This window comes from Biomphalaria glabrata, chromosome 17, assembly GCF_947242115.1.
Source record: "Biomphalaria glabrata chromosome 17, xgBioGlab47.1, whole genome shotgun sequence".
Classification (NCBI taxonomy): domain Eukaryota; kingdom Metazoa; phylum Mollusca; class Gastropoda; family Planorbidae; genus Biomphalaria; species Biomphalaria glabrata.
This window is the reverse complement of record NC_074727.1, coordinates 4,461,189-4,474,944: the sequence shown is the minus strand read 5'-3', so window position 1 is coordinate 4,474,944 and position 13,756 is coordinate 4,461,189. Positions and strand designations below refer to the sequence as shown.

Sequence of the window (13,756 nt, the reverse complement as noted above, 5' to 3'; positions counted from 1 at the left end):
GGTCAAAAAATATATCATTTATAATTGTATTGCTAGGTTAAACAAATTCAATCATATCAACTACTAAATTTAAAAAAAAATTGTTTACTTTTATTTTTGAATAGAAAAAAATCGATTTTGTATGCATATAAGTGGATTATAATTTAAAACAACAATTACTAGGTAGTTTTTCATATTATCGCGTGAACTGCAACAACAACATGCAGAAGATAAATACTCTCCTAAAGAATGGGAGTTGTGTTTTCTTTTAACGGAAATGTGTTTTTTTTTTTTTTTGTCTTGAGGCTTTGAGAGATTGACCCTTACAAAACAAATAGATCAATAAGATAATCATTATATGACATCAGTTAGTTCATGTTCACATCGAACTTCTCATTGACTTTCACCTATCAATCGGTCTGCTGGACCGTTGGGGCACCCCACAAGATCTGTCAACCTTCTTTCTCCACTCTTATCTCTCATTTGCCTTTGATAGAATTTCATTCTGATATTCTTTCTGAAAATATTGAAACCTGCCTGCCTTTTTTACCTGCCTGGGTGAACCACTTTGGGGGGCCGATTTTGAGTTTTTTGTTTCCACACAAACTGTCTTCGTAACCTTGTTTTACTTATAATTCAGATGCACCATATGAAGTTTGACAAGCTTCATTCCTTTAAAAGTATGGTCGTTTTTACTTATTTGTTTTGTTATACACATTTGTGAAGAGTATAGAGTAAGGGAATTCAGAAAAAAATTATTTTTTTTAATAAGTCTGTCTTTAACCTTTTTTTTTAGTTTGAATGTATAATTTTGATACATTATTTTGTTAGACCTATAAGAATCTATACAATCTATAGCCTAATTAAAATTTATGAACACTGTTAGCAGTTTTTTAAGTTAAAGACAAATTCACATGCAGGCGGCTGTTTCATTCAATCAACTTTACACTTACGAAAATTGTAATATTGTGATTTAATTTCGTGACCTTGGTTTGTTCTTTGATCATTTTTATGAATGAAAGGGCTTGCTTGCATCAATATCTGATAGGCGTAACAATCTAAAATTCTTCTATGCAAGATCACAGTTCCAGTTACTCTACAGTCATGAACGGCTTTGTTTAGTTCACTTTATTTCATTGATGATTTCCTAGACTTGACTTTGCTTCCACAAATATGTCTGACCATCTGATGTTTTTCTTAGAATGACTTAATGCAAATACGTTCTTAAATAATGTTTATGTTTATAACAATAAAAAGCTTAGAAATATGTCAGAAATAAATGTTTAAGGCTAACGAAATGAAAGATCTTACACTGAAGGGGCATCAATACCCTAACCCGATATCAATCCAATATTAACAATTACATTAAACCAACGTGTTCTGTGTTGTTCTATTTTTTTTGGGAGGTCTGATTTGTTTTATAAACATTTCGGTCGATTTAAGCGTCGTAATAGACAGTAAATTAAATTCCTGGTCATCGGTCCCATGACCATCTTAACAGTCATATGAAACCAACAGTCATATGAAACCAACAGTCATATGAAACCAACAGTCATCTTTTAGAAGAGTCGTAAGGAGTTGACATTAGCACTAAAGCAAAAGGTGGCCCGAAAGATGTTGGACAGTAAAGAATTACATTTATAGGTTACATAACAGAGTTAAAATGACTATGATTATAATAATTAACTCTTTCACTCCGTAATTATTTATGTTAATTTTGAAGGACATCTTCATTTTACTCATTACTATCTCACTCCCCCTGTTACGATTGGGCTTCAATAGCTTTGTTGTTTTGTTATCAGAAAATGTTGTATTTGGTATAGAATTAAAGGGAAATGCATGCTCTGTTTATATATTTTAAAGTCGGGTTTAAAAGTTCAACATTAATTTAATTTAATGAGGTCATAATCAACGATGGTATCGTCGATTAGGAGAGAAAGAGTTACATAATAAAACCAATAAATAACCCTATTCCACATACTGTCCATCTTCTTTTGAACCCCCTTCCCCGTAATTTTAAACTCATGGTCGATACTACAATTATAGTTACTATACTTTTAAATATAAATACATTAGCGTTTTCAAAGCACTACATTTAACACACTTACTTGCAGCTGAAAGAGATAATACATACAATGCTACCAACAAATGTAAACATAACGCCATTATCTGGATCTTGTTCTGACAGTTAGGCCTAATACAAAATAGCAGTACCGGTAGCCGAACGATGCATCACCATAAAACAAAAATAAAAACTCCAGAATACTGAGTCCTTTTTACCGAACTTGGTTCTAGATGTGGAAATAATCTACTACATTGTAGGAATATAAAAATACATTGATTGACGTAATATGAAGAAATCCTAAAAGGGATAGAACTTGACATACCTGAACTTAAAAAGTTGGACCATAGTTCTCTTCGCCTGTTATCTTGTTCATTATCAGAAAAAAAAAAAGAGCTGACGCATTGGTCAATACTGATCTTGAGCAAGTTTGTTTCTGTAGTTGGTGGGCGAAGAGATTAAAACTCAATGGAAGATAAGGAACGAACACTGTAATACCGAAATCTACTTTTAGGGTATTAAACTCTGGAGGATTGATTTGCTTTGTTTTTAACTGTATAAAGGAACGACGATTGTAGGCAAAATGAATACCCTGGCCCCAAACAAACAAAACAAAATAAGACCGGAAAATAAGCAATGAATTAAAATTCATATAACACTGATAGCATGAATGTGCTTCATGGACGATTCATGTTCACCAGACTGGAAATATCGTTTCCACATTTCAGCAAAAGGAAGTAACGTCTGTATTTCATAAGATAAAATGAGATCTAAACATTTGTGAACAAACCTTGTATCATCGTAGGGACCAACAGCTGGTCTGGTAGACATATAGACTAAGGATTGATCATGTTTCGCATTTATTTGCTCTAGAATAATTTGAATTATGTCCAATCCCCTCCAGAAGAAAATTTCTTCGAGTCCTGCTCAAGGCCCCGAACGATCGAAGCTCCGAGGCGGCTGCCTGGTTTGACTATGCATAACGTTGTTCATTAGTGAGATGGCAGTCGAATTATTTTAAAACAAACTTACAAAAAACGTGTATTGTTATCACTTGGTGGTATGTGTGACATGTGGTTGAGTAGTAAACCAGCTTGGTTACCTGTACTATAGGATTCGAACCCCGATGTTAAAGACAAATTTCAATACCCCTTCCCACCACTGATCTACAAAAAAAAAATAATAACAAAACCAAAATTAAAATCGCAGCATTACTTTAGAAAATGTAAGCTTTAAAAAAATCACTCACTTCTTCGTAAGTTTAACATTTGACCATCACAAAGATAATATAATGCATCGATAACTAAAACAGACAAATGAACCATTTTGTTTCTAAGGCAATGGAGCTCATTCACCAATCGTAAACAAACAACATTTAGTCACGTGATAGTGCTGAAAAAACAACGAAAGATAAAACTGTCACGTGAGAGCCACTGTGTATTAAAAAATTAGATCGTAATTTGTATAGAAGAGATAGAGAATCACGTGGCTAAATGTTGTTTGTTTACGATTGGTGAATGAGGTTTGTTTGTAAAATGTTTGACATGTTTCGGATGTTCCTTCAGAGTTGAAGATAATTACTTCCTAGTCCAAACCTCCCGCAGGACGACGTGGGGTGGGAGCGGGCAGGGTTTGAACCCGGGACCATCGATAAATCTGAACGACAGTCCAGCGCGCAAACCGCACGACCAGGCAGCCACCCCGACCAGGCAGCCATCCATTAAATCGTTGAACAAACTGTATTTTACTTTTCTAAATTTTCGTGTAATGATATTATAAACTGGATTATGGACGTCCATTTTGTTCCCCTTTTTCTCTTTTGTCCTGAGTTGGATGTGTTGCTGAATAGTATAACTTCTTCCTAACTGAGGGAGTGGGAGGGCGGGCGCTCAACTCGCAATAAAGATTACACATTTCGAATTCGAGAATCGTCTTGGTTTTAGCTGTGTCTGCTGGCCGCATAAAGGTAGCACTGGTCGTATAATGGTAGCACTGGCCGCATAAAGGTAGCACTGGTCGTATAAAGGTAGCACTGGCCGTATAAAGGTAGCACTGGCCGCATAAAGGTAGCACTGGTCGTATAAAGGTAGCACTGGCCGTATAAAGGTAGCACTGGTCGTATAAAGGTAGCACTGGCTGTATAGAGGTAGCACTGGTCGTATAAAGGTAGCACTGGCAGTATAAAGGTGGCATTGGTCGTATAGAGGTAGCACTGGCAGTATAAAGGTAGCACTGGTCGTATAAAGGTAGCACTGGCTGTATAAAGGTAGCACTGGTCGTATAAAGGTAGCACTGGCAGTATAAAGGTGGCATTGGTCGTATAGAGGTAGCACTGGCAGTATAAAGGTAGCACTGGTCGTATAGAGGTAGCACTGGCCGTATAAAGGTAGCACTGGCCGTATAAAGGTAGCACTGGCCGTATAGAGGTAGCACTGGCCGTATAAAGGTAGCACTGGTCGTATAGAGGTAGCACTGGCCGTATAAAGGTAGCACTGGCCGTATAAAGGTAGCACTGGCCGTATAAAGGTAGCACTGGTCGTATAAAGGTAGCACTGGTCGTATAGAGGTAGCACTGGCCGTATAAAGGTAGCACTGGTCGTATAAAGGTAGCACTGGCCGTATAAAGGTAGCACTGGTCGTATAAAGGTAGCACTGGCTGTATAGAGGTAGCACTGGTCGTATAAAGGTAGCACTGGCAGTATAAAGGTGGCATTGGTCGTATAGAGGTAGCACTGGCCGTATAAAGGTAGCACTGGTCGCATAAAGGTAGCACTGGCCGTATAGAGGTAGCACAGAAACTTTCTTCCAGATAGCCACCTCTTCCCTCACTAGTCCACAAAAGTGCTTTTTGGCCAGAGCGCACTGAACATGCTCTAGTAACGTTGAGACAAGAAGGTGTCGGGCATTGCTATAGGAGCGTAGAAGACACGCTACTGTATAAATCAATTCTTTAGAGATATTGGCAGTAATATGAAACATTAAGGCTTAAGCGTTTTTTCAAAAGTAAATGTGAATGGTAATATCTTCGAGTTCGAAGATCAGGGATGAGTACGGTGCTTCACATTACGCAAGCCCAGTTTTCGACCTAAATATTTTTTCTGCATCTCATGCAGACCAAGGCGTTGTCAGTCGGCGGTCTATGTTACTTGTACGTTGTACAACTCAAACAGCCAGGAGACACAAAGATTGTTTTTTTTTTTTTTTTAGGTTTTTCAGGTTTTTTGCCTGCGTTTATATTTGACAAAAATGACCTTGACCAAACATGTATTTACTTTCTAGTCGTGGATAAAAAGGACTAAACGACATTTTGACTTTGAACAGAAGTCTGAGTGGCTGAGTGGCATAGTAACTGACTTGAAAGGAGGAGAAGATCGAGTTCGTATCCCGATGGACACACATATTATTTTCGACATTCCACTCGAGCTGAGTTTGGTGAGAACCTAGAGGCAGCATTGAAACCCATTAACAGATATACACTTCGCAATAAAAGACTTCAGAGCAATGATCATGCTAAAATAGCACCAACTCTTAATTTTGGTTTAGCCTCTTCATTCGCGAAGCAACTGTGGACCATCTTATAGAAATGAGATCAAATACTGACCTTTAACTAAGATTGGATCGATGTAGCCCACGCAGCAGTTCTCTCTTCACACAGCTGACGTGTCCAAATGAACGACTCATGACTGATACAATTTAAGAATAATAATAATAATAAAAATAATAATAATAATAACAATAATAATAATAACCAAGTTGCAAAGTTAATAAACCAACACTTGGCTTTGACAAACAATTTGATCGGTAAGGATACTTCCCCTTATTATAAATACTCGCCACAAGAGTTTCTCGAGACTTCTGAATATCTGCTGTATTGGGATAGGCCTATTCTGACCGACAAAACGGTAGATTTTAATCGCCCTGATCTTCTGTTTGTTGATAAAAAATAAAAAACCGCAACCATTATGGACATCGCCGTACCACTGTCTCATAATTTAAGAAAAACATCTAGAAAAACAAAGAAAATATGGGAACCTAGGCTTGGCGATTAAGCGTCTATGGAAATTATCCCAACTAACAATATACCCTATTGTTATATCAACAGAGGGGATAATAACTGACCTCACAGATACCTTCAAGGCCCTTAACATTCCTAGGAACATCATCGTTGCCTGTCAGAGTGCGGTACTGCTGCAGACCTGCCACATCACCAGAAAATTCCTCAGTGGCAACTGTTAAAGGGACTACGATGAATTTTGTTTCTCTTTAGCGAAACTCGACCCTGGCAGCGCCAGAGAATGACTACTCGTTCATTTCTAACATAATAATAGTAATATTAAGTTATTTTATAGCTTTGTTTACGAATAAAATGTAGACTCAAGGCCCCGTGATAACATTACCAACATAAACACGAGAGCTAAAATGACAAATTAACTTAAAATCTTTAAAAGGTCCTAATGTTCTTCTTAAATGTAGTGAAGCATGTTGTCTGTTTGTTTGCGATAAGCTGTGCCACAGTTTCTGCCAGAGTGTAGAAATGTGCCTTGCAATCTGCCAAAGGGTCACATGCTCCTGATTTTTCATTAGGGTTGGTAACCGAATATTTTGCCTATTTTTTGTGTGTGTAGCCGCAACGCAGCGGAAGTTTAGATTTAAAGTTTTCGTCCTCCTAGGTGGGTAGGCAAGGATAAAGTGGCTTACTGGTTTGGTCGCCCTTTCCGAGGGCTAATATCTCCGCAGCGAAAAGTAGGGGCTGCTCTGGTTGTCAAAGATTATGAAATATGGTGTAACAGGATTCTTTTATTACATTTTTTTTCATATTTAGCATTTGATTTCTAAAAGTCAACTTTAGACGGACGGACGGACAAACAGACAGACTGTACGAGTTCTGCAATAGCGACCGTTCCCATTTCGGGGGCCTCTTCGTTTATTGCAAAAGTGTAAACCAGATAACATTGACTTCAGGTCTCCGTACTGATAACTAGTCTGGTCATGAAAGTAGAGCAAACTAGTGATTTATCTTTAAAGTACAGGGGTACCGTAAGAGACTCAAGCTTATAATGCGTCCCACGCACAGCCTATTTTTAATCGTAGCTGTTTCGCAACAATTTGAACCTGTGATAAAATATAGTTTTTGTTTCAATAAATGTACTTGTCACGGATGAATGTGTGTATGTATGTATAATCTATTTTTACAATCTGCGCGAATGACCGGAAGTGTGTTTTGTTGTGAGACAGTGACCAGCGTGTGTGATATGCAGTAAAGCTGATTAAAGTTTATGTGTTTGATCTAGTGGTTGAATTGTTTTATTTCGTTAACTAGAACTGAACCAGGGACACCTAGACGTATCGAGACCTAAGGTAGATTCGATCGAGTTATAAGTATAAATAGAATAGGAAACCTGTGACAGTACTAAAAATTTAGATTAATGAAGCCGTGGATACTTGCGCCTATTTTGAAAACTAGAAACTCAAGCAAATAACCAATGAGAGACTTATCATGAGACATTCCATGTATGAATAAATGTAACAGCTTTTTGCAGACCACAGAAGTCTTTCCCAAATTGTAGTTTTCCGCAAGTCCTAAATAAATGAGATGAAAGTTATAAAATAAATTATAACAACATCAGTATGAACTTTGAACTGATCTAGAACGCATTCATAGCTGAGTGCAGGGCGAAGTTTCGTACAAAACACGGGAACTAAAGCGCAATGATCGACAAAAAAAAAGCAGGGGGGGGGGTGGATGGGATGAATTTTCTGATCATACTGTTACAGAGTCAAAGTATACAAACAGGCTTGACACCACACCAGCCAAGTGTTGTGTTTCTATGGTGACGGTAATAAGAGGTTAGCGATTGGTTGTGAATGGTGCAACATAGGTGGCACTGTCGTCTTTTGTCTTTGTTAGGAGAGGCGTCTCCAGAACGTGAGACTGAAAGGCTGTGTTACTGTAGTGAGTTAGATTTTTGTCAAAAAAAAAATATTATTACTAAAGTCTACAACATTCATTTCATTTGATCACAAGTTGATTGTGTCCATATTATAAATAAAGTTCTATTTAGTTTTGTCCACAAGGAAGTCATTCAAGTTATTTGAAGTTTTATTAGTTAAGGTACATTACGCCTACAGCGGTTTAGTACCAGCAGTTTGGTGCTACAAGATAACGACCGGTAACAACAGTAATACAATTCGGCTTACCGATCATCGAAGTTATTGAACCTGTTTTTTGTTTGATACGCTTACATCTGTATTATACTATCTGTCAAAGGGCGGTACAGCTGCAGTACAGCTACAGATGTTTGTCCTTATTCGAAAAAAAAAAAGTCTTTATAATCACCTCAAATTTCATATGGATCAATAAAGCAGTCTTAGTCTTAGACTTAGTCTTAGTCTTATTCTTAGACTTGCCACGTAAGGAGAAAATTTCTCCAAGGAAATTCTTTAAGGGACTACAATGAATTTCCCTATAACGAAGATCGACTGTTGCAGTGCCAATTGTGTCTATATACTCCAATATATTAAAGAATATTAATAAATTGGCCTTTCTATGATAAAATGCCAAGTTTTCATGAAGAATTTCAACACATTTCCTTAACTCTTTCTCTCCTAACCGACGATACCAACGTCGATTCGACCCCATTAAATAAATTTTGGTTTTATAAACTTTAATTTGTGTTATATATAAAAGAGCATACATACTTCTATAAATATATACCTTATATAACATTTCCTGATTACATATAAAAACGTTATTGAATTTAAAACACACACAACGATCAAAATGAAAAATTCCACCAGAACTTGCAAAAATAAATACGGAGAGAAAGAGTTAAGGCATTTTTCGAACCTTGAGAAAAGCAAAACAGTTACGTTCTATGGTTCACAAAACTCACCAATTACAAATTTCCTCCCCTGATACATTATTGTCTCTCTTTGCTCGTGACGTACTATTAAGATCCAATGAAAGCGAAAAAATAATAATAGAAATCACCGAATGAAAAGAAGAATCCAAATGACCCACACAATAATATCCAACATTTGATAAAATTTTTATAAAGAATTCAAGTCTATCCGCAATTATAGGACGTTTTCACACAAAGCGGAAACCCAAATAAATAGCAAGCAATATGGTGTATCCGATATATGGTTTTAAAAAAAAGTGACAAGTTCATCCCATTGCAAAGTTAACCGCGTCAGAATCCAGTTTTAAAAGCTCTTCCGTTCGTAATTTTCATTCAAGTTGGCAATTTGGAAGTTAAATTTGGCGTCCTTGACACTTAGTTGATCATGAAACTCTCCAATGTCACGTGCACTGTTGATGAGCACGTTGCTAGCGTGTGTTTCCACGGGTGAACGAATTCCTCACACACACAAACACAAATAATATCAACTCTGGCCAGTCTGCACCTGACCGGCCCATAAACCAGGCGGTCAGCAGCGGTTATAAAATATTAATTGGCAGCCTTACAACAATAGTTAGTTTGAATCTCAATGCTTTAATATTTTTTTAAAAAGCTGGTTTTAATTACTTGATTACTAGGCTCGATAACGGAATGGTAAAGTTCTTGTGACTTCCAAAGATTCCCGGGTTCGAATCCTGTTTTTTTAATATTTTGGTATCTTTAGGGTACATTTGAGTCCAAACAACTGTAATGGGTATCTGACAATACAGACTTAAGCGTTGTCTACTAGTGGTTGGTTTTAGTTGTCCGTTGTCGGCAATAGATTTTCTTGGTAATAAGTCTCCACCTGTCTCGTTTAGAAGCCAACTGCTGCCAGGCGCTCTCTGCTATGCCGGTTAAAGCAAACTTGTAGCTAAGCTGGTCTGTCAAGCGTTTTCGTGGGGCACCTCAGTTACACCGACCACCTTTCAGATTGCCTCTGGTGTACGTCACACATACACGGGATATGTGTCCAGCCCAGCGTGGCTATAGAACAATAGGCATCTCTTCATACTCTCTAAACGACTTTCACAAGAAACATCGTTATCTGTGGGGCGTGCTTGTCATTGAGTTTGAGACAGCAAAACTCCTGTTTAAAGACCAAGTTTACTTTTTTTTTTTTAAATTCCGCTTTATTCACTTTTTTAAAATGTATTTTGAAACTCATTGAATAATTTCAAGCTCAGACTTATTTGGAGAAACAACCCAAGAAGTTCCAGTTTATTTTCTGTATAGCACCCAAGTCTCTCAGTTCCTTATAAATAACCAGGAAAGATCTCCAGAGATTTTGCTCATTGAGTTTTGTATGTTTTCGTAGTGCAAGCTTTACACGTATGTTTCCTGTAGGTTAGTGTTTAGAGCATGGATGAAGGCCGTTGATCTTTTCGTTGTCTGTGTGGCTGTGCTGATGAGGCGGATGTTGTTCGCTTCCTTTGTTTCACGGGAATGTTCTCAATGTCACGGACCAGCCTTGAGATGTTAAAGGCCGGTTCTAGCCCTAGGAGAAAAATGCCGGACTCGCAATCCGAATCACTGACGGCTGAGCCAGAGCCGCAAGAATGAGTCCTTGTTGAACGCCTCCGTGGCGGCAATGGAGGCGGCGTGGTCCTGGTGTCCGCACCTTCCAGGATTGCGCGGACTTCGTGCTCTTCTAGCCAAGAAAAGTTTTTAGATTTGCGGAAGCGTCTTCTGTGAGACGCCTTCTTTTCAACGTCACTGTCAAGGGAGCTAACTGTTTTTCTAGAGGACATTGCACGCTGAGTATGTGCCCTTGTTATAGGAGATTTAGTTACGGACTCGTTTGTTATAGAATCTCTCTTTTCTAAGGCTCGGTGAGGATGTGGTGTACTCCCGGGATCGGTGTCCATGTAACTGAAAGAAGATTTTCTGGTAGAAAGCGGACGATTAGTTGTAAATCGTGTGATGTCTGAGAAATTACTCGAACTTACATTCTTGGCAATGTTTGCTGCAGCGTTCGAGTTTTGTAGTTTTGAAACGCCTTGACACAGTGGAGTGCTTTCACTTTTCAAGGAACAAAATGACTCTTTTCTAGTGCAAGTCGGGCCTTGACGTTTGTCGTCGATGTCTTGTAATTTACTGAAGTAATCGTGTCTCGCTGGACATATTGTCTCAGAAATGTGAAATGTAACATCTAACTCTTCTTTCTGAGAGGCACGTCTAGACAAAGGAGACGTTTTAAGCTCACTCTGCAAAGAGGAGAATGATGTTTTCCTGGTAGAACCTGGTCTCTGTGATTTAGCATCCATGTTTTGTAAGTTTGTAAAGGAATCTCTTGTCCCTAGACTTTTTTGATCCGAAAGGTTTAATTTAGCATCCAACGTTTCGCTGTCTGGATATTTTTGTACAGACTGTTCACTCTCTATGGAACTGAAAGATGATGTTCTCATAGATACAATTTGAGGACCCTCTGGTGTATCTGGTAATCCTACCATGCTTGGAGTAAGTACCACAACATTGTCTGAGATGTCTTCCCGGATGAGAGAGGAGCTTACTCTTGGAGGTGGTAGTGGCGGGGGTGGCCCGGTGGGCAATGGAGGCAGAACGTTGCCGTAACGACGAGGGCCCACCACTCTTGTCCTCCTAACGGGTGTTTTCCGGCTGCGACGAATATAAACAGCCAATAGAATCAGCAGGATTAGGAAGGTGAATCCCACTACGCTTGCGGTTATAATGTAAACATGTTCCGGGGGTTCCCTTGCGCTTTCAGCGGGACTTCCCAGTGACACATAGCAGATTTCCTGGCAGCAGGTGACACACTTAGACGAGTAATTCAATTTCTGAAGATCTTGAACTGTCGGTTTTTCCTTTTTCCAACTGCTCTTGCTGCAGTCAACTATCGCTTCGTGCTTCTGGGTGCAATCTAAAGTCACGATCTTTGTCTGTCTCGGAGAATCTCCAGTTTCACAATTATTGTCAATGTATAATTTATGGCCATCATGACTGCATGAATAGAAGTCCATCTCACGTTTCCTCATCAAACGACTCACGAAGTCATTTGACTTTTAGGCTTAAAGTTTACCTTAAAATAAAAAAAAATAAAAAAAAACTATGTTACATCAGAAGTTTAGCAAAACAAATTTTTTTTTTTTGTTTAAGAGATAACAAGAATAAAATTAGTATGCAATATTTACATTTGTTTCAATAGTACTCAAAGTTCTGTATATAATACATATAGGGCATCTTTCAGTCTCAATACGAAAATGGATCATCTCATGGGAATGTAAGTGCATAAGTATTAGGTTTGATTAAAAAAAAAGTTCCCTTTTCAGACCTTCTGATCTATAGAGCATATGATGTAAAGGTTATCTTTTTCTGTGGCCAACGGTTAACGAGGGTGTCATGTGGCCAGCACAACGACCAACCGCCTTTACTTCTCCCCAACTAATGTCAGGTACCCATTAGAGCTGGATGGACTCAGAGGTGCCCAAAGATCCCAAAATTCAAAATCCGATTCTTCACTTGGATTCGAACCCGAGACCCCCGGTTCAGAAGCCAAGCGCTGAACCGCTCAGCCACCGCGCCTCCCATTAGCTATGATTAACGCTTAAAAAAAAAATGAAATAAAAAGTAAGGCTTTGTGGTCTAGTTGTAAGAACGTAAGCTTATCGCTCTATGTATAAGGTTTCGAATCTTGATTAGCACTAAGTTTAGTGCTTTGAAACAGTTGTTGAAAAAAATATATTATTGTACTTACCATACGACACATTCGTTAGAACAAGACAGCTTATATTACATGATCATAAAACAGCTTACGTTTTTAAGTAAGACGGTTTCCATTTACATTTCCAGATTAATATCATTAGAGTCTATCGTAATGATATCACTTCATCGTCTCGAAAAGAAAGAAGAATAGATCCGAAACAAAAAATAGTTCCTAACACACGCTAACTTGTTTTTAGAAAATGGGACAACAACTAAAAGTTTGTTTCGTTCATTAAACAAAGGCGTGAGATCACATAACAAGGCCCACATAGCTAGACACTAGATTGATCGTTTATTGGGCTTATAGATAACAAATAGATCTTTAGACTTTTTTTTTTTTAGATTTATCGAAGCTGCCAACTGTGTGTTTTTTTTTCTCTATCCATAAAAAAAATGTATATTTTATAGAATATTAATGTCTAAGAGTCTAAGGCTAGTTCAAATAAGGGACATTTGTTGGAAATACAAGCATACCTTTTGATCTAGATAGTGTTATGCACTTAATTAGTTTAGAGGCGCACCATAGTAGACGGACCTCTGGAATGGCATTTAGTGACGTCACGGTTTAGCGGGTTCTAAATTATGTATGTTATTGTTAGTCAGTTGGTGTTACGACATTAGCATAATAACTTCGTATTACGGACAGAGACTGGACTGTGACCTTTTCAGTAATAAACGTCATTCAAGTCTAGAACGGTCTGGACTTAAACCTTTAACCTTGTTAAATGTTTAGGCATAGTTCTGAAGTAGCTTAAGCGCATCTAATACACTCATAGGCCTACAACCCAGACATGTCCAGAGTAATCTGTCCAAGTCAGACAGCCATCAACAACTACAACATGAAGGCTTATCACAATAGTGATCCTTTAGGTCGGATTTGTTTCTCCTGTAGTATTTCTGTTTTATTGTGTTTCTTGTACACATTTTTCTATGTTTTATTTTTGAACGAGAGAAGCTGAGAAGTTGGGTAGGAACAAAATGTTTTACAAGTGGTTACACCATACGTGGCGACGAACTATTGGTCTGCACTGCCCACAGGTTGCGACGTATC

General features: G+C 38.1%; 1 protein-coding gene across 4 annotated transcripts in view; it reads right to left on the bottom strand.

Moving 5' to 3' along the window:
• Positions 1-13,756, bottom strand: part of LOC106077450 (histone-lysine N-methyltransferase SETD2-like) — a 34,603-nt gene that overhangs the window by 17,490 nt on the left and 3,357 nt on the right. Inside the window, exons 1-2 of one of the 4 annotated variants that reach the window (XM_056016017.1) lie at positions 12,698-12,961; positions 8,958-12,022 (exon numbers count right to left, since the gene is read on the bottom strand). In XM_056016017.1, coding sequence (XP_055871992.1) covers positions 10,338-11,978 — 1,641 coding nt within the window. In that variant the 5' untranslated portion in view covers positions 11,979-12,022; positions 12,698-12,961 and the 3' untranslated portion in view covers positions 8,958-10,337. Of the gene's footprint in view, positions 1-2,087; positions 2,852-8,934; positions 12,023-12,697; positions 12,962-13,756 lie in introns of those variants that run through there. The other 3 variants (XM_056016019.1, XM_056016018.1, XM_056016015.1) reach the window with 3 other exon arrangements.